This window comes from Periplaneta americana, chromosome 9 (genome assembly GCF_040183065.1).
Source record: "Periplaneta americana isolate PAMFEO1 chromosome 9, P.americana_PAMFEO1_priV1, whole genome shotgun sequence".
NCBI classification, from domain to species: Eukaryota; Metazoa; Arthropoda; class Insecta; order Blattodea; family Blattidae; genus Periplaneta; species Periplaneta americana.
The window spans coordinates 128007904-128035492 of NC_091125.1; the positions used below are offsets into that span (position 1 = coordinate 128007904).

Consider the following 27589-nt stretch of genomic DNA (forward strand, 5'->3'; position numbering starts at 1 on the left):
CACAATAGTTGAGTTAAATCGTACAAGAATATTAAATATATTAGTGATGAATCTGTTGTGTTTTGTGAAGTGGATAAACAGTTATCGTTCTGTGATGTGTTTGAATTATTGGATCAAAAAGTGGACTGTAATGGTTTTAATTACATTATTCAATAGAAAGACTGTATTATTCAGGAGAAGGATAATGTTATCAAAGAAATGTTATGTTTTATTTAACGACGCTCGCAACTGCAGAGGTTATATCAGCGTCGCCGGATGTGCCGGAATTTTGTCCCGCAGGAGTTCTTTTACATGCCAGTAAATCTACTGACATGAGCCTGTCGCATTTAAGCACACTTAAATGCCATCGACCTGGCCCGGGATCGAACACGCAACCTTGGGCATAGGAGGCCAGCGCTATACCAACTTGCCAACCAGGTCGACAGTTATCAAAGAACTTTGTGATAAAATAGCCCTTCTTAGTGACAAGATAACACTACTTGAGCATATTAAAGAATCTAGTAAATCTGACAACATGAAAATGCAAGGTCAAGGCAAGCTGTTCCCTGCTTATAAGTGGTGTCTTCACTACCGCGATGGGGCTTGTCACTGCCATAGTGGGTGCCAAGAGCATTTCCATATTGGCTACGAAACTTCTGTCTGGACGAAATGGTGCTTTGGTTTGCTCAGTGGAATGGAATGGAATTTAACTGAGGGGGGCACGGATGGCCCAGCACTGCGACCTATGGAGATCTATTGCGCTAACCTTCGATATGGAATGAGTTTCATGCCACAGATCCCCTATGCGGACCACCCTAACCACATGACTCCCTTAACGACCAGTCCCTACAGCCGACAGAATCCATATACCATTCCTGCTTTGGCAAATTCCTCCAAGGTCCCCCTGTCAGTTCGAGGCGAAACTCCTCCCCCGAATAGGTTTGCCTCAGGTGCCATTGCAGAAACCATCCAAGATCGCTGAACAACATTCCACGGAGGCCGGTCGAGAGAGTCAGCAGCTTCGGGAGACTGCCGGTAAGAGTGATCTGAAAAACCAGGAACGGGATGATGAGGAAAGGATGATGGGGGAGGAAAGGAAGTGGCGAAAATGAGTGGGGTTCCAATCGCCTGATAAAGTTACCTGGTATTCATCCATAGGAGTGAGGGGAAAAACCCCGAAAAAACCTCACCCAGGCACTCGTCCTGACCGGGAACCGAATCTGGGACCGCTGGGTTCGGAGTTAGACTCACTAACCCCTCAGCCACAAAGGTGGACTTGGTTTGCTCAAACCGAAGCTCAATTCGGCAATGCTGGCATCACGCAGAATGTCACAAAATATGCCCACATGGTGTAGCAACTGGATAGCAAGTACGCCGCGGAAGTGAAGGACATTATAACTAACCCTCCATCATGAGATGCCTACATATACCTCCACAGACCTTGTGCATCAGCTGTCATTATCAGAAGAGCAATGGGAGCGGCAACTCTTCATGGAAGAAGAGCTGGCTGCAAACCCTCTCAGTTCTTATGACACCTTCGGTCCTTAGCTGGGCCAACTCAAGTACAAATAACCTCCTTCACCAGCTCTGGATCCAGCACTTACTAGTGCAAGTGCAAGCCATTCTTCAATGCAGGCAGATATTCTGCTGGACAAGGTGGCAAGCCCTGGTGGACAAAATTCTGGAAGTGTTGTCTCCAGTACTATAAGCGACCGTCCATGCTATCAATCCACCATCCGCACAATCAAGCGACATCACCCAACTCTCCCTGCGACTGGATGAGCTAACTCGGCATGTGACAGGACTGCAAGGATCATTTTGCTCTCATTTCCAGTAACAGAACCAGCCTGCCCACTCTCGTAATAGCTCTACCACCTAGAATGACGGCCTCTGCTGTCGAGATGGGAAGTCTGATTCATTTGGAAGAATACATTCAATTGTAATGATTCACCAAAGTGATTCGTTCATTTTGTTCATATAATTCACAGCAAATCCGATACCGGTATGAATGAATAGGAACTGCATTTCCATTTCTATTCAGCGATATCATTCATTACTATTTGCTTCACGTACACATTTTGCTCACTAGATGATAGCATATTGCAGTTGACTGAATAGTGGAAAATTGATATGGTAAGAAATGAAGATGGTCGTTCTCTGTGGTATTAGAGTGAGGCACTGGGATAATAAATTGTTCAAAACAATTGGGGTTTTTTTTTTTGCCTTTGAAAATTCCAGGAAGGTCTACTTAATTGGTATGTGTATGCGTGCTTCCTTTTCTGATTTTTTATATTATAGTGTCTGAAAATGTTCTAAAAATGGTACCTTTATGTTATATTGTATCCACATTTTTTTTTTTTTTTTTTTTTTTTGCATTTTCCTCTAGACTTAATGGCACCAGCCTAACTTGTCGTTTTTAAACTTCAGCTACCTTTTTATTTCAAGTGGTTAGAGATTCTCTCTTATTTCGTTTAGGACAAAGATGTTTTTATAAAAAAAAATGTGATAAGCAATAATAACATTCATACCCATATGAATAAGACGTATAAATATGAATATGGTGAACTCTATAAATTCAATTAAGATTCATCATTTTCTATCCATTTCAAAACATTAATAAAGTACATATTCTATATCAATATTTTGTTTAAACACAAATATAGCATTAACAAGTTCTAATCTTCGTCCTGTAACTCTTAATAAAAACAGCTGATCTTAATAAGATTCCTCTATAAGCCATCAGATGTCTCAAACATAACAGCATATGTTGTATATTGCTTTGTTTCGCTTTCCTCAGTGCAGAGCCCCCACCCACAACCAAAAGTGAATGTTTCTACCCAACTCACAAAGCAATGAAGTAACCTTGTTTCAGAAGATTCATTGTAGAAAACGATTCATAACGGGTGACGACCGAGAAGATGAATGAAAAGGAATCGATTCATTTCATTTCCTGGATCATGATTCAATGATTCGATCATAATCTCTCTGCAAGTGAGTTCAGAAGTGTGTCCAGCCTTGCTCATTCCAGGTAAACACCAATGGCGACCAGTGACAGCAGTGAATGGTTGCCCAACAAATGGAAGCTGCCTCTTCACAGTCGACAGAAACAGCAAGCACAGGTTCTTGGTTGACAACGGGTCAGTGACACATCCACATCTCGTTCCGGATCCCTCATCTCTACCCCTCACCGTAAGCAAGTCTTTGAGAAAATGCATGGTCTCTGTCACCCTGACACCCAGACTTGTATCAGAGCGCTTCGTGTGGCCCATCGTCAGTGAGATCGTCATACCTGGTATCGAGTTTACCAAGTCTACCAGCGAACCAAAGTCACCAGACATGTCACAGCCCCATTAGGAAATTTCTCCCCACCATCAGCATGTTTCTAGAATGTCCACCTGGGGATACCTATTGATATTGCCAGACAGCAGTAGACAGATTCTTCCACTGGCCATTGGAGCACATCACAGCTGAAGAAGTCTCAGAAGCATTCCTTGCATGCTGGGTTGCCAGCTTCGGATGCTCAACTCATATCACAACAGACCAAGGCTGACAATTTGAATCCCAGTTGTTCCAGAACCTAGCGAAGTTAACTAGTGCCACAAGGTCCCATACAACCAGCTGACATCCCAGCTCTAATGGTATGGTAGAGCGATTCCACCGACAACTGAGGTATCCATTATGTACCATCTAGACATGTCTTGGCTCCAAGCACTAGCTATTGTTCTACTTGGTATATGCATCACCCACAGGAAGGACTTAGGAGCATCGTCAGCAGAGCTCATGTATGGACAGCTTATTTGCCTCCCCGATTGAGTGCAACAGAGACTCATAACCATGAAGCCACCTCTGACTTCGCCCGCCACCAAAATAAGGCAACAGATGAGATGTCTTCATGCAATCCCGCATCACAGCATGAAAAGCCCAGCACATTTGTTTTGAAAGACCTGGCCACATGCACACGTGTTCCTGCGGAATAACATGTCAGCGCTGCCCTCCAGCCTCCATACACAGGACCTGACCAAGTTGTGCAACGAGACGAAAGGACACTAATCACAGAAATCAACAGTAAGACCGTACGTATCAACATTGATAGAGTGAAGCCAACTTACATTCTTGCTGATAACATTCCACAACCCAAATCCTCTCCCACACCCCTACATGGGGAATCCTGCAGTGGAATCAGCACCAGCCAAAGAGATTGTTGTCACCACCCATTCTGGCTGCCGCATGAGGTTCTCGGCCCATCTCATGGACTAGCTCCTTCACTCCATGGGGAACTGGAGTGGCGGTATAGTACTAATTACTGCCACCACAGCAACACCCACTCATGGGGCTGACAAATTCAGTGTGACAGCCCTGCTAAATGTGGTGCCCATATTGGTGATGCCACCAGGGACACCACACTCGCCCCAGTAAGCCGTTGCATTTCCGAATGGACAGACGTGTTTCCCAGGCTGAGCTACTGTGACTTGTTACTTCAAGCGCCTTGCCGCAATAGGTTGTATTTGTTAAATGTTAAAAAACCTTATTTCGACAAGTGTGGTATGAATTATCTTTATGACCGAGATATCAGTTCCTATAGACTTATGGTGGACCAAGTGTCAATGTGTCATGATGTTCAAGATGGACAAATTGAACACATTTTGATTTTCATAGCAGATTGGAATGTTTCGTTATTGATGCTCTGAAATGCTTGTATGCTCATATGGAGATTTTTGCTTTACCCTGTATAAAAAATATATCCCATGATTTACATAGTAATACAAGGAACTGAACTCAATCTTAAGTCTACAAAGTTTCACCATTATGAAGAATGTTGCAAAACAAAAAAAAATATTTTAGATCCTCAAGTCGGCCAAGATCATTACCATATTCTTGTGATGTGACGAAAATACTGTATACTGACGTCTTTTTCTTTTCTAAGTGGTGAAATGATAGTGGAGAACTGAAGTAATGACAAGGAACAAGGGACTATTCAGAGAAAATGTCAAAACTACTTGTGATTATGTGTCTGAAAAAATCAAACTTAAATATTAAAATATGTCTGAAAAAGTCAAATTTAAATATTAAAAATTAAGTCCCACTTTTAACAACATTCATTGAAACAGGATACTAGTTTTAGATAGCCCTACAGAAATATAAAGATCCATCTTCAAAGTATTCCGTAAGAGTAAACAAATACACTAAAAGTAAATATTACATATATGGAAGTTTATACATTACATCTGCATAAAAATACAGATTGACTGGTCGCTGTCAGATATTACAAAAACTATTATGTGAATAAGTTCGGTAGAACTCTCTTGGACATTCATTCTAATAAATAATATACTACACATCTGAAAACCAAGTTTAATTATGAATACTGTTAAATCCTAATGTAAATAAAAGAAATTATACTGACGCCCAAGATATTAAATATGGCAGTGAGCATAACAAAACTACTTTAATTCTTATTGTACATCATTTTAACACTTTCCAGAGTAGTTTCAAAATAATAACTTCAAATACTCACAATCTTAAGATCTTTAACAGTATGTTTCTCTGCATTGAAATGCATACACAATATGTTCACGAATTTAATTCATAATATATACAAAGCACTTAAATAAATATAATAGAACATAAAACACAAAATTATAATCTTAATATAAGCTTGTCTTCTTCATGATTCGAAGGAATTCCTCTTGACTGATCTCTCCATCTCCATCTCGGTCAGCTTCATCAATCATTTCCTGTTAATCAATCAAATTATTCTACAATATTCTACATATCATTCCTTAAAATACTTAACCTTCGGCTATATAAGACCTGCTCAAAAAGCATCCGACTTTATTGTATTAGTCTCGAACTACTTGCAATATAAGGGTGATACTTGGTGGTATGCACATATACTGTAAATTCACAGGCTAATGGCTTCAAAGCTGGGTATCTGGTTTAAATGAAGTGCATGGTACAATAATTAACATGGAGGCATGAGATAATTACTTTGCTTGCCATTAAAACTTTCACAATTCAAATGTCCCCCTATTTTACAAAAAAAAAAAGTATGTAACCTTCCTATGTTAAATAGAATTTTAGCTCTCCTAAACCCAACTCACTGTATGGCAAGCAGCCCATGTTTATTATGTGGTATGTGCTCATTGTAATTGTTTCATGCCACTATGATAAATAATCTGCACAAAATTTCACCACAAACTCAGTGACACACAAGCAGATATCATTCAGAAGTATGTTTTAGGTGATGTCACCATAGGCAAAACAAAAATTAAGCAACAGTATCATTGCTCCAAAGATGACCGAACATCATTTGCTAGTGATTAATGTTCTGGCACTAATTTTTTTACCATCAGGGTTTAGTTCATCACAAGTACACTCCTAATGGTAGACATACCAGCTATGGCCAGGGTTGGAACTTGACACATTAAAAAATATTTTCTAGATGGCGTGTAAAATGTGCGTAAAAACACGAAATTAACGTAATAAATATAAAATTCGTACAAAAGTCTGTAACAATCTCCAACTTCAACTTCAGGAGCCACCACATTTTGTTCACATATGCAATGAGAAAGCCATTCGAGCTAAGATAAAGATACATATACTGAAATATATTAAACAATATTAAATATCTATGCATCCACACCTGTGGAGTAATGGTTAGCACGTCTGTCCACGAAACCAGGTGGCCCAGGTTCGATTCCCGGTTGGGGCAAGTTACCTGGTTGAGGTTTTTTCCAAGGTTTTCCCTCAACCCAATATGAGCAAATGCTGGGTAACTATCGGTGCTGGACTCCGGATTCATTTCACCAGCATTATCACCTTCATCTCATTCAGACGCTAAATAACCTAAGATGTTGACAAAGCATTGTAACATAACCTAATAAAAAAAAATATATCTATGCATCGCAAATACACGCTCTCAGAGATGCTCTGAAGCTATGTACGACAATATCTTGAAATTCACAACAAATATAACAATATTAATTTAAGAAGCACATTCGAATTACTTCTTACAACTGCTTTTGTTAACTTTATGTATTAGTTGTAGTGGCATAAAAAAATCGAAATCTCAAAAATTTTTTGAACTCAATAAATAATTCAGGTGTCACATATTCTTTTTTTATTGGCATAGCCACCTAGAACCCGGAATTTGTCTACTCCCAGTTTTTACAATAAGTAAAACGCATCTAGACACTTCAAATCTAATTAAAGTTTGGAATTAGCAAATGGAAAAACATAAATATCAGCACAAACTTAAAATAAAACAAATTGTGAATGTGTTCTTTATGAGTCTCTACACATTACAATCAATGACAGCAAACATTTTGTGCGCTTCAAATTAAAAATTTGTCCTTTCTGATAAATACATTTTGTACATTTCCAGGTCATTTGGTTTCCTTTTCTATAGACTGTAAAATTTTTCCTTTCTCAGAAGAGAGCCAATTATTGATCCATAGGTTTATAAAATGACTTTACTGAAGCAAAAGCATTGATAATCCTACTTGTCTGTGGTGTAATAATCATGATGAAAATCTGGAACACATTCTTCTATACTGTCCATCCATAAGCCACAAAAGAAGTAAATTAAAATCATCAGTACCAGTTGCAGAAGACACAGCCATTGTTCCATTTCTTTACATCTAGTTGTATTATGGTTTTCAGATGTCTCTGCACTTTAAGAACTGATCAGATATAATTGTGTCATTATGTTGTTATTTTCAAGTTAAAACATTTTCGACTACAAAAATACTCTGTGCAAAAGAGTGAAAGGTTTACAAATGAGATTTCCACATAAAAAATAATAAAAATGCAACAGTCATTATGTCCTGTCACGGCTCAGTCAGTGAAATATCTATTACACGACATGTGTTCGAACCTCACTATTATCTCAATTATTATTTCTACATTACAAATTAATTACGAGAAGATGGACACTGTTGTTATGTTTTCATGCAGATAATAATAATAATAATAATAATAATAATAATAATAATAAAGTAACTAAATATAGGGGAGAGTCGGGTAGTATCGGACATCGGGTAATATCGGACAGTGAGTTTCTTTCATCTACCACACGATGATAGTACCTGATTGACATGGTTACGTTTCTGTGATGTCGCATAGAGAAACGTAACCATGTCATTCAGGTACTACCATATGGTGTAGATGAAAGAAACGCACTGTCCGATACTACCCGATGTCCGATACTACCTGACTCTCCCCTACATGCCAAATTTTAGTAAATAATGATAATATATGACAATAAATGCTATCCTTCTATTAACAAACCAATTATGTTCAATTGGCATTTTCATTACAGTAGGTACTACAATTACAATTGGTTTCAAATGAACAAATTATTTCATCAGAGGAAAAAAAATCCAGTACATACCTGTAGTTCTTCATCTGTTAAATTTTCTCCTAATTCTTTAGCAACTCTCTTCAAATTCTTGAAGGATATTTTACCAGTTTCGTCATCATCAAATAACCTAAATGCTTTCAGGATCTCTTCCTTGGAATCCTTCTCTGCCATTTTCTGAGTCATCAGTCCAAGAAATTCATCATAGGACAAGTAACCTGTCATCCACACAAGAGAAAATAGCTTAATCTATTACATCTGCAGTTTCAGTTGTTTCAGTTTACGAGTGAAGATTGACAATTTGAGTTATCCATATATATAATGTCAAATTTCTACTGCCTGCATCTTCTTTGTAAGAATAGAATATTATATTTTGCTGTCCTCAAATTCACTCTTATTCATAAAATCTATGGAAAGTTTTATGTTTTCCTTCTATAATAGTAAGCAAAATAGTTACTTCCATTGCAAGAATGTAACATATTAAATGAAAGTAATCTTACTACAATTGAGATGGTGTTTAAAATGTGCTGTAAGAAATCCTTGAACTACGACTTCATTTACATACCTGTGCCTTCTTTATCAACATCTGCAATCATCTTCTTAATTTCCTCCTTTCTAGGTTCAAATCCTAATGCTCGCATTGCTACCTATGAATAATGGAAAACACAGTAACTTAGAGACAAACTTTAGTTAAACTTTAACACACAATGAAAATTCAGAATAATTTATAGGCTTTACAGCACAGCATTAAATATTCTTTCTCTTCTAATATTTCGGTCTCAATGACATAACACGCACAACAATTTTAATTATCCTAGAAAATAAACGTTTATTACACAACAAATCTTTTAAGTATAGGAATTATTATTAACTTCATTGCACACTTATATCAATAGAACAACAAATGTGACTTATGAGACAATCAGAGACAATATTAAAGACAGACAACAGGTATTTTGTTAATAATAATAATAATAATAATAATAATAATAATAATAATAATGTTTTATTTATTCTGGCATAGTTAAGTATGCAAGGCCTTCTCTTCCATTTAGCCAGAGGATAAAAAGGAAATACCAGTACATGATAATATAATGTTAATACAAAAGAAAATTATAGGTATACCTACGAAAAAATTGAAACAGGAAAATATGCATAAGCCAGAAGATTAAATTACATGATTACTTAATAAACTAGTTACAATTATTGTGAATTACAATATATATCCTGGGACACTCTGCAATGTAAAATAAGACATTTCACTTTGGACTTGAAAGCGTTTAACGTCTGCAGGTAATGAAATCCAAGAATGAGTAGTGTCTGTTGTAAAAGACGAAGAATACACGGCAGTTTTGTGGAGAGGGACTGACAATAGTGTGTCATGTTGTGACTACATGTACAGATTATGATGCATGGATAGATTACAAAATCGTGATGCAAGGTATTCAGGGGTGGAAGTATGCAAAATCTGATAGAGAAGAGAAAGGCAATGGAAACTGTGCAATCAGCCTTGTAAGTCAATTGTCTCGTGAGCCATTTCTAGAAGGAGTATGGGGTATGGGTTACTGCATTACTTACTTCATCTGTCCATAGATGGCAAAATGAGATTTCACTTTGATTCAACTGTCAATAATCTAGAAATCTGTCTTAATTGCCGATTTTCTCTGATTGGATTATATATATATATATATATATATATATATATATATATATAGTGTGTGTGTGTGCGTGTGTGCGTGCGTGCGTGTGTGCATGCGTGCGTGCGGTGTTAATGCCATTCATATTGCTGCTACTTCCCTGTCAAAAGCTGATAAGCTGAGACCAATTGGTAAGTAGAAGAAGAAAAGATTGCTGTATACTCCTGCTCCTGTATTTACATAGGCTATCTAAATTTTGATCCATCAGTGTAGATTCGGACCCAGCCATCTTCAGGGTACTTCAAGGCCTAATTGTTTAATGTTTTCTACATCGAGGCTTCCTTTTTTGATGAGTTGTTGAAATTCTGTAGAGGAGTTAATTATATCCATTCAGTGGGATTTAGATGTTGCATTAGTGGTTGAGGGGATTAGTTATTGACAACCTTGTCCTTGACTTTTAGTGCTTGCTGAATAAATCCATTTTGCGTTTTAAGTTGCTTCGTTGTGATGTGATATGTGATCCAGTAATCATCTGAACTTCTAATAAGTTTATCAAAGAGAAGAATGATTCTTTCTTCCAGGGTTTTTCTAAACGTTTTCATACCTGTAAGCAGAAGCTTACTGTCGATAAAAATTTTAACACTTTTAACGTGTTGTTAAACAATTTTAAGTTTTTTAAACAAAGTGTTAACGTGAACCAGAATCAATGATATATTATTTTTGTTATACCATGTCTCAAGACTTTCTAGACCTTTATTCAAAATTTGCTAGATATTAATCTTAGCTTTGTATTTTGGGGTTTCTACCCAGAAAACCAGGTCGTTTGCATATAGAAGGTATCTAATCCCTCATATTGCATTGAAGTAGTTTCAATTTTTATGAACTGTTTCCATATTTCACTTTGCAGGATCTTTCACGCAGAAATGAATTTATCCAAGTAAGCATGTTGGACCTAATGCAAATTCTCGACAGTTTTAGTAACATACTGTGTTGTAGGTGCTACTAAAGTCAACTTCAGTATTACTGATTATAGAAAAATAGATGCCTGTCGAAATGTTTCATAATCAAGATTGCAGTTGTAAAAATGTATTTTTTTTTTTTTTGTATTTACCTTACCTATTACCCTAATGTGAACTCAATCGTATACACTGAAATTTCATAATCTCTTATTATTTGTTGTATTTTGTTTAGGAATGTCTCTGACGATCTTCGGCATCTAATGACATCCTTTTTTTATGTTCCATCTTCTGGTTCTTCACAGTTCACTGTAAATTGTTCATTGATGTCTACTAGCAGCTAACCTCCCATTTTGTTTTCTTGACTAATTTTCCGACTTTAAAACTCCTATTTTTTTTAGAAAGGGGTATGTTTGATCGGTTAACATCCTTCAAGTTAAATTAATTTTAAGGTTAACCAATATAAGCAGTTATTTTCAATAACCTTCCATTCCTAAACAACTGTGACATTTTTCCTCCCCAGCTAGTTGTTGAGCAACTTTCTTTCCCTCCACTCTCTCCCGCCCATGATTACCCACAACCAGTCAACTTTCCTTGATACAGTGTGGTTTTTATGCATGCACAGCACTACGTCATCTCATCACAATTTTTTAGTTGGGGCAAAAATGATATAACTTGAGCTATAGCATCTCTGACCCACCAGCGTAACTGCAATTGGGCGTGGGTTCGATTCCCGCTTGGGCTCATTACCTGCTTGGGTTTTTTCCGAGGTTTTTCCCAACTGTAAAGCGAATGTCAGGTAATCTATGGCGAATCCTTGATCTCATTTCGCCAAATATCATCTTGCCATCACCAATTCCATCGATGCTAAATAACACAGTCGTCTATACAGCGTCATTAAATAATCCATTAAACAATTTTTGAATTGGGGTTATAGGAAAGAAGAAATACTTACGCTCTTAAAGAAAATCTATGTAGTGAGAGCTACAGACGATATTTTAAAATTATATTAGAATCTTCGGACAAATATGAAAAATGTTGTAGCTGATTATTTGGTTACACCAGTAGTGCTGGGGTTGAAGGAGCTGAATGCATGCCATTGGCTACGTCACAGGTTCGAATCCACCCATTTCCAATGACATAAGATAAAAGTTTCATAACACTTACATGTTTGCTGAAACTGATCAGGAAGAGAAAAAGGAATTGGCTAGGTCACTGGCTGAGAAGAAGCTGCCTACTGAAGGATGCACTGGAAAGAATGGTAAACGGAAGAAAAGTTCGGGGTAGGAGAACATAGGCCTATCAGAGGATAGACGACATTAAAATATATGGATCGTATGTGGAGGCTAAGACGAAGGCAGAAAATAGGAGAGATTGGAGAATGCTAGATTTGCAGTGAAAGATCTGGCCTTGAGCAGAAAACTATGAGCGAATACATATAAGGCCTACTTATCTATGTTATTAATTTGTACTGTGACAGCTCACAGAATGATAGACAGAAAAAGATTGCGACTAAGGGAGGGAGAAGGAGAAGAGAGAAACATATAGATGGTTTGCATATAGAACCAACTTTTGTTTCCCTCATTAGTCTACCAACAACCCCGATGTAGCCTATTCACCCTGTTCCGTTGGATTAACAAAAGCTTAACTCGTTATCGGATTCCATATTTTTATGGCTTTTCAAACAATAAACAAGAACTATAAAGTGATATGTTACTTACTTTCAGCTCTTTGGTTTCTATTTTTCCAGCTCCTTCAGCATCAAACAAATCAAATGCTTCCTTAATATCACCTTTCTGTTCTTCTGTCAACTCAAACTTTGGACCAGAAGATTTCTTTCTTGCGCCTGTTGCTTTTGCTGCAGCAGTGGCGCCTGAAACATACTGCATATAAAAACATGTTAGTTACGTGCTACAGAAAAGTTTCTGGCTAAGAACGAGATGATCTTAATATCTGTTGTTTCTGTGTTATTTTACGGGGTACCGAATACTAATATTAATGTCTTCAGGGGAACTGGTGGCAGCAACAGATATTGAGTTTTAGCGAATAAAGAATTAAACTAAGAGAACATGGAATGCAGGGAACAGGAATATTTGAACTTACAGAACAGGGCCAAAAAATCTTATTAAATATAATTATACATATACACATATTCTTAAAAAATATAGTGGCATGAACTCATTAGCTGCAATGCTATCTACAAATTATTAACTACACCAACTTACCATCCTTTTTGGCCTGACGAGCAAAACCTTTAACTTGCCCTTTAGAGTTGAAAATAACCTATAAAATAAGAATAAATATGTAGCCTATATATAACAAAAAATACATTCGTTTTTACATCGCTAGGACAAAAAGTATATTCTCACACTTACAAATGCAAGAAATATCACTACACAATTATCAGTTACTAACAACAATAACTCATGTTCTACACTTTGTTTAAATAAACTCGAGTCTTTTGTCAACAAATAAGCCGATTCTTTACTGTTGTTTACTTCGTCATAGGCAAAACAAGTAAATTAGCGCAACAATAAAATCAAAGATTATATTACGAACGCTCTTGCGGGAATTTCATTGCCAATAAAATGATTTTATCATTCCCTGCCCAAGACGTTGTTCCCTGCAGTGCTCAATGGTCACATTTGTCTATGATGGCTATTATAACGTCTTTGTATGATGGTTCGTGATTCTGCACTCTTTGCCCACAACCAGGGAAATTATGTTTCATCAGTTCAATGTTGCTGATTCCTGCGCAGTGCAACGTGACATGTGGTGCGGATAGGCGGTTGCGGTTTGAATTTGAATCTAAGAACATTAGAAATAAGGGTTTTGAACTTATTAAGGCAAATTTATACATAAGAAATAATTAGTACGTACAAATTTTCATTAAAATATAGAGGTGTGACAATAGACGATCTCGTTCAAGACGAAATATGCGAATTACCTAAGGAATTTTACACCTACAGACTGTATGACTAGTCTTGATTTTCATGGGCAAATTGTTTCATTGGCTGTTTTAGGTAATGGGGAATTCTGCTGCATACTTTAAGAGCATATTTCAGCCGATGGAGAGTCCGAATTCTGAACCAGAAACTCCGACACACGATTCGGGACTAACATTAATGGATCCGAGGTCGCCTGCAACTGATTTTACTAGAACTCCTATCCAGGTAATATATTAATGACATAATTAGAGTTCACAATATATTTCTAAAAATTTCTAAGACGATGTGCTTGTCAGTTAGTGACAGCGGAAATAGTGGCACACGTAATATCTATTAAAATAGGATACCAACAAGGCTACATTCCTTCCCCTCTTCCCCCAAAATTCCAACCTTCTGCACACAAAACAAATGGGAAAATCGCAATAAGCAGAACGTAGAAGCTCCGCCCACCACCTCTTCACTTTTCCCCTATTAGCTCACCTAACACTCTACGTGATGGGTGAGTGTTGTGTAGAATGCACATTTCATGTGGGTGGAGATAACTTCCTCTACTGGATTGCGATTTATCCAAATAAATTATTGACACTGAAAAGTGTATGATGATGCACATTCGGGAAACAGACAAATTTGCTCTTTTTTTTTTTTTTCAGTATTTTAAGATAATTGAAGCATCGGCTGGAACAACGTTATAAGCAGGGAACGGATTTATATGGACTAAAAATATATGAAATATGTAAATATATATGTAGTTATTTTTACCAAAATATGGAATTAAATATGGATTTTTACCAAAATATGGAATTAAATATGGACTTAAAATTATAAAAAAATGACTATGTACGTTAAATATTGGTACATTTTAATCAAACTAAACAAAAAATATAATGGACGTACCTTATCTTCCAATGTAGTTTCAACAAAACACAATTTTTATTGTCTGTTACCATAACAATAGGTTACAAACATTTCTTTCAAGTGCTGAAAAGTGAATCTTCTTCTATTGTCTCTGAGGATAGATTTATACTGACTAAAAGAGCGTTCGACGTCACAAGAAGTAACTGGTACATAATTCAATTTCACAATGTCTGCTGGGGATAAGTCCAAGTTAATCTTCACTGTTGATTCACCACTCATCACAGCAACAACCTTTTGTAGTTCTTCATATCCAGGGTTTTTTTAAAGTACAGTGTCCACCTTAGCTCTTACTGCATCTGCAACTTTACCTCTACCACGATTCAGTTGTTCCACAGTACTATTTATAATTTCAAAACTTTCAGATAGTGAAAGGTGCCTATTTTGGAGACTTTTGAGCGTTTTTATGATGCATGAAAATGTATGCTGAATGTGAGCTAAGTCATTCTTCACACTTATGTCACAGGTAACTGTTTTCGCAGTATCAATTGAGACTGCATCTTCAGAGTCCAATGCAAGGAGAACATTGTTAATAGAGTCTATATGTTCGGCATAATATTCAATTGCTTCTAGCCATGTACCCCATCTAGTTAAAATTGGCTTTGGTGGCAATGGAATTTCAGGGTACATTTCTTTCAACACGTTAACTCTACTGGGAGCTTTGAGAAATACTTTTTTCACTGATGAAATCAACAAATCTACTTTAGGGAAATTGTCTCTGACCACTTCTGCCACACGATGAAATGCATGCGCCACACAAGTAAAATGAGTCAATTTAGGATATACAACAGATAATGCTTGTCCAGCTTTGACCATATAAGGGGCAGCATCGCTAATAAAGAATAACACATTATCGTACATAATACCCTTTGGCCACAGGATACCCATAGCTTCGTTGAACAGTTTAACTATAGTTTTGTTATTGCACTTTTCTAGAACATCACAATGTAAAAGAATTCGTTCAGAATATTGTTCACTTAACAAACCGATAACTACATTACCAACAAGTCTACCTTCTTTGTCGGGAGTCTCATCAATGGAAACCCAAATTGAACTATCTTTAATTTCATCTCTTATCTTCTGTATTGTCTCATCGTAGATGGATGGAGCATACGTCTTCCTAAGTGTTGACTCATCCGGGATTGTATGTTGAGTATATTTTTCAAGGAATTCCCTGAAGACCTTATTCTTTAGTTTGTAGAGAGGAATATCAGCAGAGATGAGAGAACGGCACAGGTCGATGTTAAACTCAGATCTTACATTCGATGTTGTTGGTTGTGTTAAAAACAATTGTCTCTGCTTGGAATTTAGTTGTTTGTTGGCCTGATGTTTACTAGTTGTAATGTGTTGTTGCACCAGGAACTTTTGTGTAGATGATACTGCACACTGACACAAATTACAAAATAATATTTTATTGTCAGTTGATAAACCATCTTCTTTAAATTCTGAAATGTAACTTGTTAGTTTTGATTTTAAATTGACTGAATGACGTACTTTTGGCATATTTACCGTCTTTATAGTATGATTTACAAAACTGAACCTATGTGTACTCTGACTGGCATTTAACTGTTGAGCTGCACAACTGAAGTCTGTTAAAAATTTTAAATTAAATTAATACAGTTTTGTAACTTACTTTCCCATTGTTGATAGGACTGCTAATTTTCAAATAACTCTGATGTTAAAGGGATTACTGAACATGTGTTTAAATCTCTATTGTTGAAATGTATTTTTAAAAGTTAATGGAATTTTGTTTTGTTTTATTGTTAAACCTAATATAATATGGACTGTTTTATATGAAATATGGAAAATATATGGAAATTAACGAAAATATGTACTAAACTCTAAAATATGGAAAAATATGGAAAATAAAAGTAGGATTTTTCAACCCTACACATTGTGAAACATAAAGATAATGCAAAATATAAATTATATTAGCTTTATAAGTAAATATGTATTTACATATAAATCCTTTCCCTGGTTATAAGTTACATTTGGTAAAATTTACAGGAGCTGTAAAAATGTGTACGCGTACAACATTGTTCTTATGAGGGTAGCAAACTTTTGAGTGGATAAATTTCACGTACTGCATTGATGGACTGTTGCAAGCCAAGGAGTATAGCAAAGTAACATGACATACAACATTATTACACGGAAACACGCCGAATGAAAATTTTGTAACTACAACGTTGTTCCAGCTGACGCTTCAATTGTTGGCAGTGAGGTACCTAACCATAATACTGAAGATGCTTGTACCTTGTATTTTTAGCTATCGCTTAAGAGACTTGATAGAAACAATCACATGAGTCGTCTCGGTTGTTAATCTTAGTCACTGTATTAAAGATTTAGCCTACTTATTGGTAATTTGTAGTAGTTTGTATATCAAACACATATTTTTTTTTTTTTAATTCAGAATGTTGAGCCTTTGTTGTGTAGAGAATAAACGGTGAATATCACTTTTCCCAGCCACTATAGGAATTTGATAAAATACCTTGAAATGCCTTGGATTTATAATATTGATTAGAGGAAATTGATGTGATCGCTGGGAGAGCTGTAAGCCCACCCAACCCGCCCTAAAGACGTATCTTACTTATATACGAAAATCGTTGTGCGTGAATGATGAATACGGCCATATTTCGTTAATGTAACAGTGGGTTTGTGTCGCCAAGATAATAATAATAATAATAATAATAATACACATCTAATCAAACCTAACCTAGCCTCATAATACTACACACCTAATCTAACCTAACCTAATCTATCACATAATACACACCTGTAGTAACATTCCTCACATTTAGTATAATTCCGTTTGCATGTATTGCTGGCCTTGCTGCTGGTGTCGGTAGCCATCTAATGGAAGTGGATCATAATTCCATGAAGAAAATATGCAACTTTCATAATAATTACATTTATTTCGTTCAGTCTATGTCTTGTGATATATTAAATGTGTTAATGTAGTGATAATTATATATATAAATATATATATATATATATATATATATATATATATAGTACAATAAGAGTTGAAATGTCTTGTGGTTGTGATAAAAGTATTGAAAATTGGTTTATAGCGCCACATTGGCAGTGATAAAAGTGTGCAATATTCATTCAGTGGCTGGTGGATACTCTATATTGACCGTGAGTGAAAAACTGGACAAATTGGTTCGAAAGCAGGACAAACATTTTTGTAGAGATCTTACACCTCAAATGATTTTTAAGATTGAAACGGCCATTTCAAGCCGCAAAATTGACAATACTCATTATTTTATTTAGGCTTATATGTCTACTAAATAGGTAATTATCTGTACAACAAAAAAAAAAGGAAATAATTAAAAATAAAGGCTAAACTAGCGCATAGATACTTCCCTTCATACTCCGCTTGTACACCTTCAACTGTTTCTCAGTCATACCAACATAGCTTAGTTGACATTGCGAATGTGTCGCTGCACATAGACTAGTTTTACACTAAATCGAAACTTAGTGTATGCAAGCCCTGATCACATATGTAACAGATTGGCCATTCCTATGTTAAAATCAGTAACATGTGAAAGAGAACAACCACCAGGATCGCCACTGTCGATTGAGAACAACCATTAGATGGAAGTACATCTATGCAATTCAAATGAGAGTTATAACGTGACTTCTTGTGCAATAGCTAGATGGCAGCATAGTGAAATCGATAAAAGTTGTTGCTGTCAAAGTCTATAAGGCTGAGCAATCAGTTATGTATGTGATCTGAGATGCTCGGTATACAAAAATCCTAAATTAACCTAACCTGTCACAGATTGAGGAAAGGTTAGGTTAGAGTTTTAATATGCCTTGCATACACTAAGTTTAAGTTTAGTGTGTGTATGTACACCAACACATTCTGAGAAATTACCGAATTCTTATTATTATAAGTGTTAATATCATGATACTCACCTTTCTTATGCCTTACATATTCAAATCTGTGACAGGTTAGGTTAGTTTAGGCTTTTGTTATGCCTTGTAAATAAGAATCAGTGACAGGTTAGGTTAGTTTAGGCTTTTGGTATGCCTTGCATACGAGTATCCTCAAAATTGCCTAACAATGTGCCCGTTTTTTATGTCCACCTTTCTCTGGTCTAAAGATTTAATTTACGAAAAAAATGTCAGTAGACTATATAATCGAACTCTTCAAGGTAAAACTATTATTATTTAGATTAGGTTATCCTGGCGGTCTACGTGAAGGTGACAGTGAGTACAGGAATAAGATGCTTAAGATAATATTTGGTGCTAAGAGGCATGAAGTTACAGGAGAATAGAGAAAGTTACACAATGTAGAACTGCACACATTGTATTCTTCACCTGACATAATTAGAAATATTAAATCCCAATGATTGAGATGGGCAGGTCATGTAGCACATATGGGCGAATCCAGAAATGCATATAGAGAATTAGTTGGGAGACCAGAGGGAAAAAGACCTTTGGGAAGGCTAAGATGTAGATGGGAGGATAATATAAAAATGGGTTTGAGGGAGATGGAATATGATAGTAGAGACTGGATTAATTTTGCTCAGGATAGGGACCGATGATGGGCTTATGTGATGGCGGCAATGAACCTCCGGGTTTCTTAAAAGCCATTTGTAAATAAGTAAGTATAAGAAAACAGTTTCATATACAAGCATTGTGCATACTTAGTTATAACTAACATTAATATTGCCTTAATCCTATAATTTATCGACATTATAAAAAAAATAGTTTGAAGTATTATCCAATATCGATACTTCATCAGCTCATCATCTCTGTAGTTTATGGTATGTTATTTAATTACAATTTTAATATTTTCAGTAACAAAAATAGTTTTTAATACATTTTTTTATATGTGTGTCCTGCTCATAAAAAATACAAATTGTGTTGCAGGTGGAAGGAATACCATGTAAGAATAAAACCAGAAGTAAAACAATAAATCCCATCCTAGAGAATTCCACGATATGTAATATTATAGCAGGTTCACCTCATGTGGACATGATGAAACTTCATCGGTTACGTCTTTTGACAGATGATCCAAGATCACCTTCCGTTGGTGTTCCTCGAACACCAATACAGGTTAGTTTGTGTTACATGTTTAGTTCTAATTGTCAGTATCAATTTTATGAAATAAGGAAGCTCTGAAATGGGAATTAGGATCTTCAGAGTGATTGGGTTGTGAAAACTATTGTGGATTTCTCAACTGCCCATTTGTTTGGGCTAGCCGAACAGGATAATGTGCACTTAGTACTGTTCTTTCGATGTTCTTACTGCACACCTAGAAAGAGACTTTTATGTTAGAAATAAAATAAAAAATAGGCCTAGAGAAATTTTCATTATGTAACGCAGGGTTGGGCAGAATTATGCATTCTGTGCTTGTATGGTATACTACGAGAGAAGTGTGCTTATAGAGTGCACGAAAACCAGTTTATTCAAGTTGCAGTACATACTGTATGTTTCAAAAGAAAATGTTTTTCTACCAAACTAAATAAGTACACAAAGTAATGAAACACTTCCTTAAACACAAAACAAAACATGTCTGTTGCACATTAATTCATATTACTCAATTTCTCAAGATTTGGAGAAACTGCATTAGCACAAGCTATGCAAAGAACTGCCGTTAAAAGCCTATCATTTCTTGTTTGAGATTTGTTTATTTTCGTAATAGAAAATAACTGTTCACATCTATAAGTGGAACCAAATAAACACAAAACTTTCTCACACAGCTTATGCAAATTGTGAAAGCGTCCTCTTGAGAATCCGTCATAAAACTGCATAAGACTCGACCTTGAATCATATTTCGCTTGCATTTCTCGATCACATCGCAGGTCAATCAATTCACATTATAATAAAGGGAGGTCGTTATCAATAATCAGTTGGAATCGGAACATGTAGCAAAAATACGCAAATCCATTTCCAGGCAATCTAAATCGTGGAACCTTGATGTAAATTCCTCTAATATACCAGATAGAATACATGTGTACATTTCGAAATTTTCGTTCAAAATTCTATGCGCTTAGATAAGGATGGGAAATGATATAGTTCACCCTTTTGCATTTGACGTATCCATAACAGCAATTTCTCCTTAAAAGCTGCAATTCTATCTGCAAATTGTGTATTAAGAATTTCTTTTCCCTGAAGTCCTAAATTTAGCTCATTTAAAAGCTGTAAGAGCTGTTATAGCTGCTGGCACACTACAGCGCGCTGCAGCGCTCGCACTTGGAATTCCCCATGTGCACGGAGGGCAAATGCACTCAAATGCCCATCGCTGATGTAACGTAACATTTAATTACTTGAATGGAACTATTTCTTTGAGATTAGTAGAATAGATGTACAATATTTCATTGGTCAATAGTTAGTTTTTATTGACGATCTTAAATGTTGAAATAAATTATTGTTCATTGCTGACTGTAACAACAGCTGTACTTTATGTTTAGAGTCACTACTTCAATATTTATATTTGTAGTGATTGAAATTTTTAATACACTTGCATGTAGAGTTCAGAATGATAACTATGATTCTGCCAACAGGTGATTTCAACTCCAGACTGCATTGTAGAGAGGTGTAGCCAGCAAGATTCCTCACTTTCAGACAGTTTGCTACCTGTTGTATCAATGGAAGACCTGGTGCTCACTTCTGATGAATCCCCGTGTTCGTCTGCTGATGGTGATAAACCTAAAATTAACCTGCTTGATCCAAGATCGCCAAGTGCTGAAGTCACTCGAACTCCTATTCAGGTATATTTTGTTAATATCTGTGTATAACCCTCAAAAGTGGGAGTTGATACTCCCATCATTGGACCAGAGCCTACCTGTGGAATAAATAGAAACGCTGCTGATACTTCAGTCTTTGGATGGACTGTTTGATGTTTTTATTTAAAGAATTTGCAGCCGCTAGTGCACAGGAGAAAGTACATACTAGAATAGCTTTACAACATTTCCTTCAACAGTGCAGCAGTCTTGTTTCACAGTGCTCTTTTATTACTTGGGATATATAATATTACTCTCTCTCACATAGACACACACACACACACACACATACAGATGTACGTATGGGTTATCCATATGAAATCGATCAGTAAAAAACCTCGCATCTTTTTAATACTCTAATTTTTTCCCTATTTATACAAGGTGCTGAGGAGAGTGCATTTTCAAAAATATACTATCGAAAGTCAAACGGTTTTCGTACTCTTGAGCGACAAATTTAGCATATTTTATAAAAACAAGCCTCTTTCATTACTCAGAACTTTGGAACTATTTACTGCAGAACATTGAACGGGAGCTCATTTTGAAGCTGACATTTAGTAGGTTATGATAAGAAGTAATACTTATTTTTATTGTATACAGAGAGACAGATAATCTGATTTTACATACTTTTAGGCTTTTTGCTCATTTGTAAAAATGTAAAAAATATTGAGAAAAAACTTTGCATTATTAAGAGGGATTCGGCATTGTTTGCTTAGTGGCTCGGTAATAAGTTTCAAGGGTATTAAATAAATTATTTTCACACGCCTAGACTTGAACGGTGCAGTACCCCACACACTGGCCGAGAGCTGAAGATAAGCGAGCATTGGGCGTCATTTTACTCCTGTGTTTATGAAAACTTGTGATAAAGCTAGCCCAGCCATGACTGCTAGACAACACATCACATGTTTGTCTCTTGCCCTTGCTTGTCTCGACTACCTACAGTCAGCTGGTTAGTTCACGCGCGTACTATTTATTTTCTGTATTTGATATTTTCAATACTTTATCAACGGTGCACCAGTAAAAAATATGTGTTTATTTGTACTTTCAATGCAGAATCTAACCATATATTTTAAAAATATTTTTTCGTGGGCAAAGGCGTCTTAATGAAGAAAAATCTAAATTTCTCCATTTCCATAAAAAGTAAGAAAAACTGTTTACATGTCAATATAAACTATAATTTCTCAGTATCAAAATAAACCATGATTTTGATCATTGGGTGAAAGGGTTTCGGAGCCACAACAGTTTAAAGTTGCTAATTTTATTAAAATACGATAAATTTAAATGTTTTTAATTTAAACACTATGAAGTTCTGATGCCTCAAACTTTGCATAAAGCATTGTATCACAGTTGTCAACGGACAGAAAAAGTTTCATTGTATTTAAAAATTGCAAGGTCAATTTTCTCTATATTTCAGTCGATTTGAGATGGAATAGCCCGTATGCTCTCTCTCTCTCTCTGTCCCCCATCCCTCTCCCCCTCTTTCCCTCCCATATTCTCCTCTTTTCTGTCTCCTCCTCTCTCTCTCTCTCTCTCTTATAGAATTTTGTTATAATTAAGTAGTACCTTTTGTGTCACTTTTTATAAATGCTGATTTATATGAATGACAAAATATTATTACAGAATGTGAATAACTGGTAGGGCATTCGAAAAGTAAAGGCAACATAGTTACTGTTTCACACTAAATTAATTTTTGTTACTTTTGACATTACACGCTTCAAATATAGTCCCCTGCCATGTCAGCAATATGTTGGAAAATCCTTGTAAGACAGTGGATATCATTGCAGCATTATTTCTGAACATCTCTCTCACAGATTGATCTAAAGCTCAATGGATCTAAACTCTTGATTGCAAGCAAATGCCTCACTTCCACTCATCTTGCAATAGTTCAGTATGGTATGACTTATCTCCCACAAGCTTCTTGTAATGCCATAAAGCACTGAGTTGCATTTTTTCCTCTTGCAATTGTATTTTTCTGAAGCATCTTTGTTCATACCTACTGAACATTTTTAGGGTGATATTACTTAATACAAATCAGAAACAGTCACTGTATTCAGAAAATATGGTTACTTAAAGACTTTAAATATTCTACATTTATGCAATAATTGCTCCTTTATTACGTACTAAAATATTCCGATGCTCACGGCTAGGAGTGCTGATTTATAGCACTGTTGCCATTACTTATTGAATGCCCTGGTATTTAGGTCTAATTTATGCATAATTAATTAACATCATCTTAAGCAGTAATAGTAATCAGTGGCATGACAGTCCATGAAGAGCCAAGGCTGACCAACTACTGTAGCTGCTGGTCTCTTGTCCACAAGCCTCAATAGAGGTGAATAATCATCGAACCAGTAAGGGGTAAAGTGTGGTCAACATGCTGATCCCCTCAGCTATTACAAGGGTTTTCAATTTCACTACCTAGTATAGCTCCCCAAATTTATCACTGTTGGCTGGGTACTGGTCTCATACACTGGCAGAAATGAAATTTCAATTACAAATCTACTTTTTAAGTGCATATTAAATGATTTCATTGAAATATATCTTTTGTTTATTCATTGAAAGCTTGAAAGAAAGGTTCCTAGCCTGATACAGTTGAGTCGAGTGGTGGAGCTGCCTTCTTCAGCCTTCTGGACAAGAATCTACGTTAAAATTATTTATTTTTTTCTACAGAATTTATCTGTTATGGTGACAATGGTTATTAGAGGAGAAAAACTCGCTCCGGCACCGGGGATCGAACCCGGGTCCTTGGTACTATGTACCAAGTGCTCTAACCACTGAGCTCGAATCCCTCTCCTCTAGTGTTTTCCCATTGTGACCTTACTCCATGATCGACATATATGTTGACTTATATTAAGTCAGTTGCCGTTATACAAGAAGCGCATTCAATATAATTATGCCAACATATATGTCGAACATGGAGTAAGGCCACTAAGGGAAAAACACTAGAGGGGGATTCAATCCGGTGCTATGGATTGAATTTCGGCATAGCTCAATGATTAGAGCGCTTGATACGTGGAACCAAGGACCTGGATTCGAACCCCGGCGCCAGAGCGAGTTTTTCTCCTCTAATAACCTTCTGGACAAGGCTTAAAATGGAATTTCTCCATTTATGTTGAAACAGTTACACCAGTTACATTGTGATTCGAACCCAGAGCCTTATTAACTGAAGCATTTTGAATATGGGCAAGTGAGGCTGGAAGTTGGATGGGAGAGGTTGTAGGAGTTGCGTCACTATTGCAACGGTAGGCCTCTGTGTACTTTAAATAGTTGATAAAAGTATTGAGTAAACAATATTACAACAATAAAGAATTACCCTGCCGTAGAAAGCTATGATAGGGTCGAATGTCTCTTTGGTAAGGTGGTACGAAGAAAACACTTCATGTAAATCATCAACTCACTCTGTTCACATTTATTAATCACACTCTCAAAAAAGAAAATGAACCAAGGTCTCCAATAAAGTACAATCACTGTTAATTCACCACTCCAACTAACTTGGATTATTATTGCAGTTCACTGAACTGGCATTCACCATTACACCGACTAGTAACGCCATCTGTACTCACAGTTTGTAATCATTAGTAGCTTGCTAGACAAGTCCCAACTTGTCTGATAGTAGCAATCACTTTTACACAACCAATGTTTAAACCCTTGACGAATGCCAGCTTATTCTCTCATACTCTATATGAAATCAAAATGTTTCTACTCATCACACCAAACTTAACATAACTGACATATAAAAACCTGTAATGGTTCCTGGTAGGCCAGTCTCGAAACCAACATAACAATGGTCTCTCTTCAACTTTCACGCCTTCCCAAATAACACATCACACTGCATCCCAGCTCGACTACATTACTGCCTGTAGTGAGTTGCGAACCCCGTTCGAGACCTGGCTACACCAGTTCATGCCCCTGCCCTCACTGGGTTATCTGCGACCCCATCGCAGATAGACGCCACACGCACAGCTCTCCACAGCTGTCGTCCAATCTTCCTCCTCGAGTGTCTCCCTCACACTAAACTCAAATCGAAATTCTCCCCAAAACTCAAACTGTATGGTAATGCTCCCCAAAACCGACGCCAAAAGCAAAATGGCCAATGACATACCAATCTCAAGTCACGTGATCACAATGTTCGCTCCTTATATGTGAGGAATAATAGAACAATAATGGAAGAAATTAAACAAGCTATCTAAAGGAGAAAGAAAGACTAAAAATGGAGGAGAAGTAAAACCATCTATGAAAAGATGAGGTAAACTAATACTAAAAAGGAAATAATAAGAATAGAAAAGAAAGCAAGAAAGGAAAAGAAAAGAAATGAACCAAGTGTGCCGAAACAAAACGGCACACTATCCCTTGCAGCCCAATTTGCACTTTCTTTCCAGGATTAGGTCACGTGGCATGTTATAGTATCCTCCCATTTTTAGGTGGTCCTTCAAGTGGTGCTGCTGTGAAGTAGTGTTTTATGTAAATGTTGTTGCACAATATATTATCATGATAAGTTCAACTGAAGACCGAAACAGACCACGAAAGATCTAAATTCGTAAAGCATGGTGATTGAATTAGTATGTCTTTTAAATGACAATCACGTCCACACCTGTGGAGTAACGGTCAGCGTGTCTGGCTGCGAAACCAGGTGGCCCGGGTTCGAATCCCGGTCGGGGCGAGTTACCTGGTTGAGGTTTTTTCCGGGGTTTTCCCTCAACCCAATACGAGCAAATGCTGGGTAACTTTCGGTGCTGGACCCCGGACTCATTTCACCGGCATTATCACCTTCATATCATTCAGATGCTAAATAACCTAGATGTTGATACAGCGTCGTAAAATAACCCAATAAAAAAAAATGACAGTCACGAAAATAAACTAAATGAGAACATCATTTGCAACATGATAAAAGATCTGAACCACCTTTGACAATCTGAAATACAGGGTCTGGCAGAATGATCTCCCCAATTAGAAACATAAATAACAAGAGCAACATAGATTCTATTCAAAATTTTATTTTACCATGTTAGAGAAGAATGTTTGCCATTTTGACATCACTTTGTTTTAAAGATAATATCGTCCAAATGCTTGCCTTCACGAGCTATTCATTCCTCAAACAGTGACTGTGTGTCCATCTTTCTCAAAAAAAGCATGGCTCTATTATTCCAAATTGTGCAAAATCACATCAAACAGTAATACACTTGCTGTGGAGAGGTCGCTGATGCATTTCTCAAGAGTTTTCTGGGGACCAGTATGAAATGTTTGGTTTGTTGACGCAGCCTGACAAATGAAATTGAGCTCAGTCACTACGGAGCACAACAGCATCACCTGGAACATTTTCCAAAATGGTCTCACAAACATCTTGGCAGTTGAGCCAGTCACATTGCCGAAGTTCCTGAACCACCATAACTTTGTAGGGATGGAACTTGAGGTATAGGTGTAAGATTCGTTTGACACTCCAATCAGATATTCCCAATACCAGAGCATGTTTAATGGTTGAACATCATGAAGATGTAACAGCATGCCTCACTGCTGCAATATTCTTGGGAGCCCGAATGTTGTGACATCTATCAGACAACTTCTGTTTGAAAGTTGAACCTTTTGAATGACATTTGTCACCCATATCAGTAAGGTTTTCTTACCAGGAATTCTTTCGTGTCGACCTACTCTAAAATGGGCACGAAATTGCAATAATCACAGTCACTATTTTTTTATGCTCGACCATGCTGAAATGTAGTAATTATACACCTGGTAGCAGCCCTTTAATGGACCTCATTAAAGTACACCTATTCATTAAAGTTCAGGTGTTCCACCAATTAGAAAACACCATTGTAGCAATATGAAAGCGCAAATATCGATTATTCTCAGATATGCAATCGAAAGACAATTAGCGAAACGTCACAGAGGCTGGAAACCCAATACTGTCGCAGAAGGTTATGTTCTGTTACTATAATAATTAGCGTTAATTGTAAATAATATTCAAATAAATTCAATTTGTCATCTCGTTTTTCAATGTCTAAATCAATTTCAAGGTTATATCAAGATTAATGTTTATTTTACTCTCTAGATTATATCAAGGTCAATG

The 27589-nt window shown here is 36.5% G+C and overlaps 2 protein-coding genes across 4 annotated transcripts in view; one reads left to right on the plus strand and one right to left on the minus strand.

Annotated features, from left to right (window-relative positions):
• The window catches only part of LOC138706496 (uncharacterized), a 121138-nt gene that overhangs the window by 86102 nt on the left and 7447 nt on the right, over positions 1-27589 (plus strand). For 2 of the 3 annotated variants that reach the window (XM_069835843.1, XM_069835846.1), the window contains exons 1-4: positions 13671-13803; positions 13955-14104; positions 19673-19858; positions 21310-21516. In XM_069835843.1, coding sequence (XP_069691944.1) covers positions 13958-14104; positions 19673-19858; positions 21310-21516 — 540 coding nt within the window. In that variant the 5' untranslated portion in view covers positions 13671-13803; positions 13955-13957. Of the gene's footprint in view, positions 1-13670; positions 13804-13954; positions 14105-19672; positions 19859-21309; positions 21517-27589 lie in introns of those variants that run through there. The other variant, XM_069835844.1, reaches the window with a different exon arrangement.
• LOC138706481 (uncharacterized) lies at positions 5407-13435 on the minus strand. Its single transcript, XM_069835817.1, has 6 exons — positions 13307-13435; positions 13157-13214; positions 12653-12814; positions 8904-8985; positions 8372-8556; positions 5407-5714 (listed from the first exon to the last, which is right to left on the minus strand). Exons 2-6 carry the CDS (start codon positions 13157-13159, stop codon positions 5625-5627), a joined length of 522 nt encoding a protein of 173 aa, XP_069691918.1. The 5' UTR covers positions 13160-13214; positions 13307-13435; the 3' UTR covers positions 5407-5624.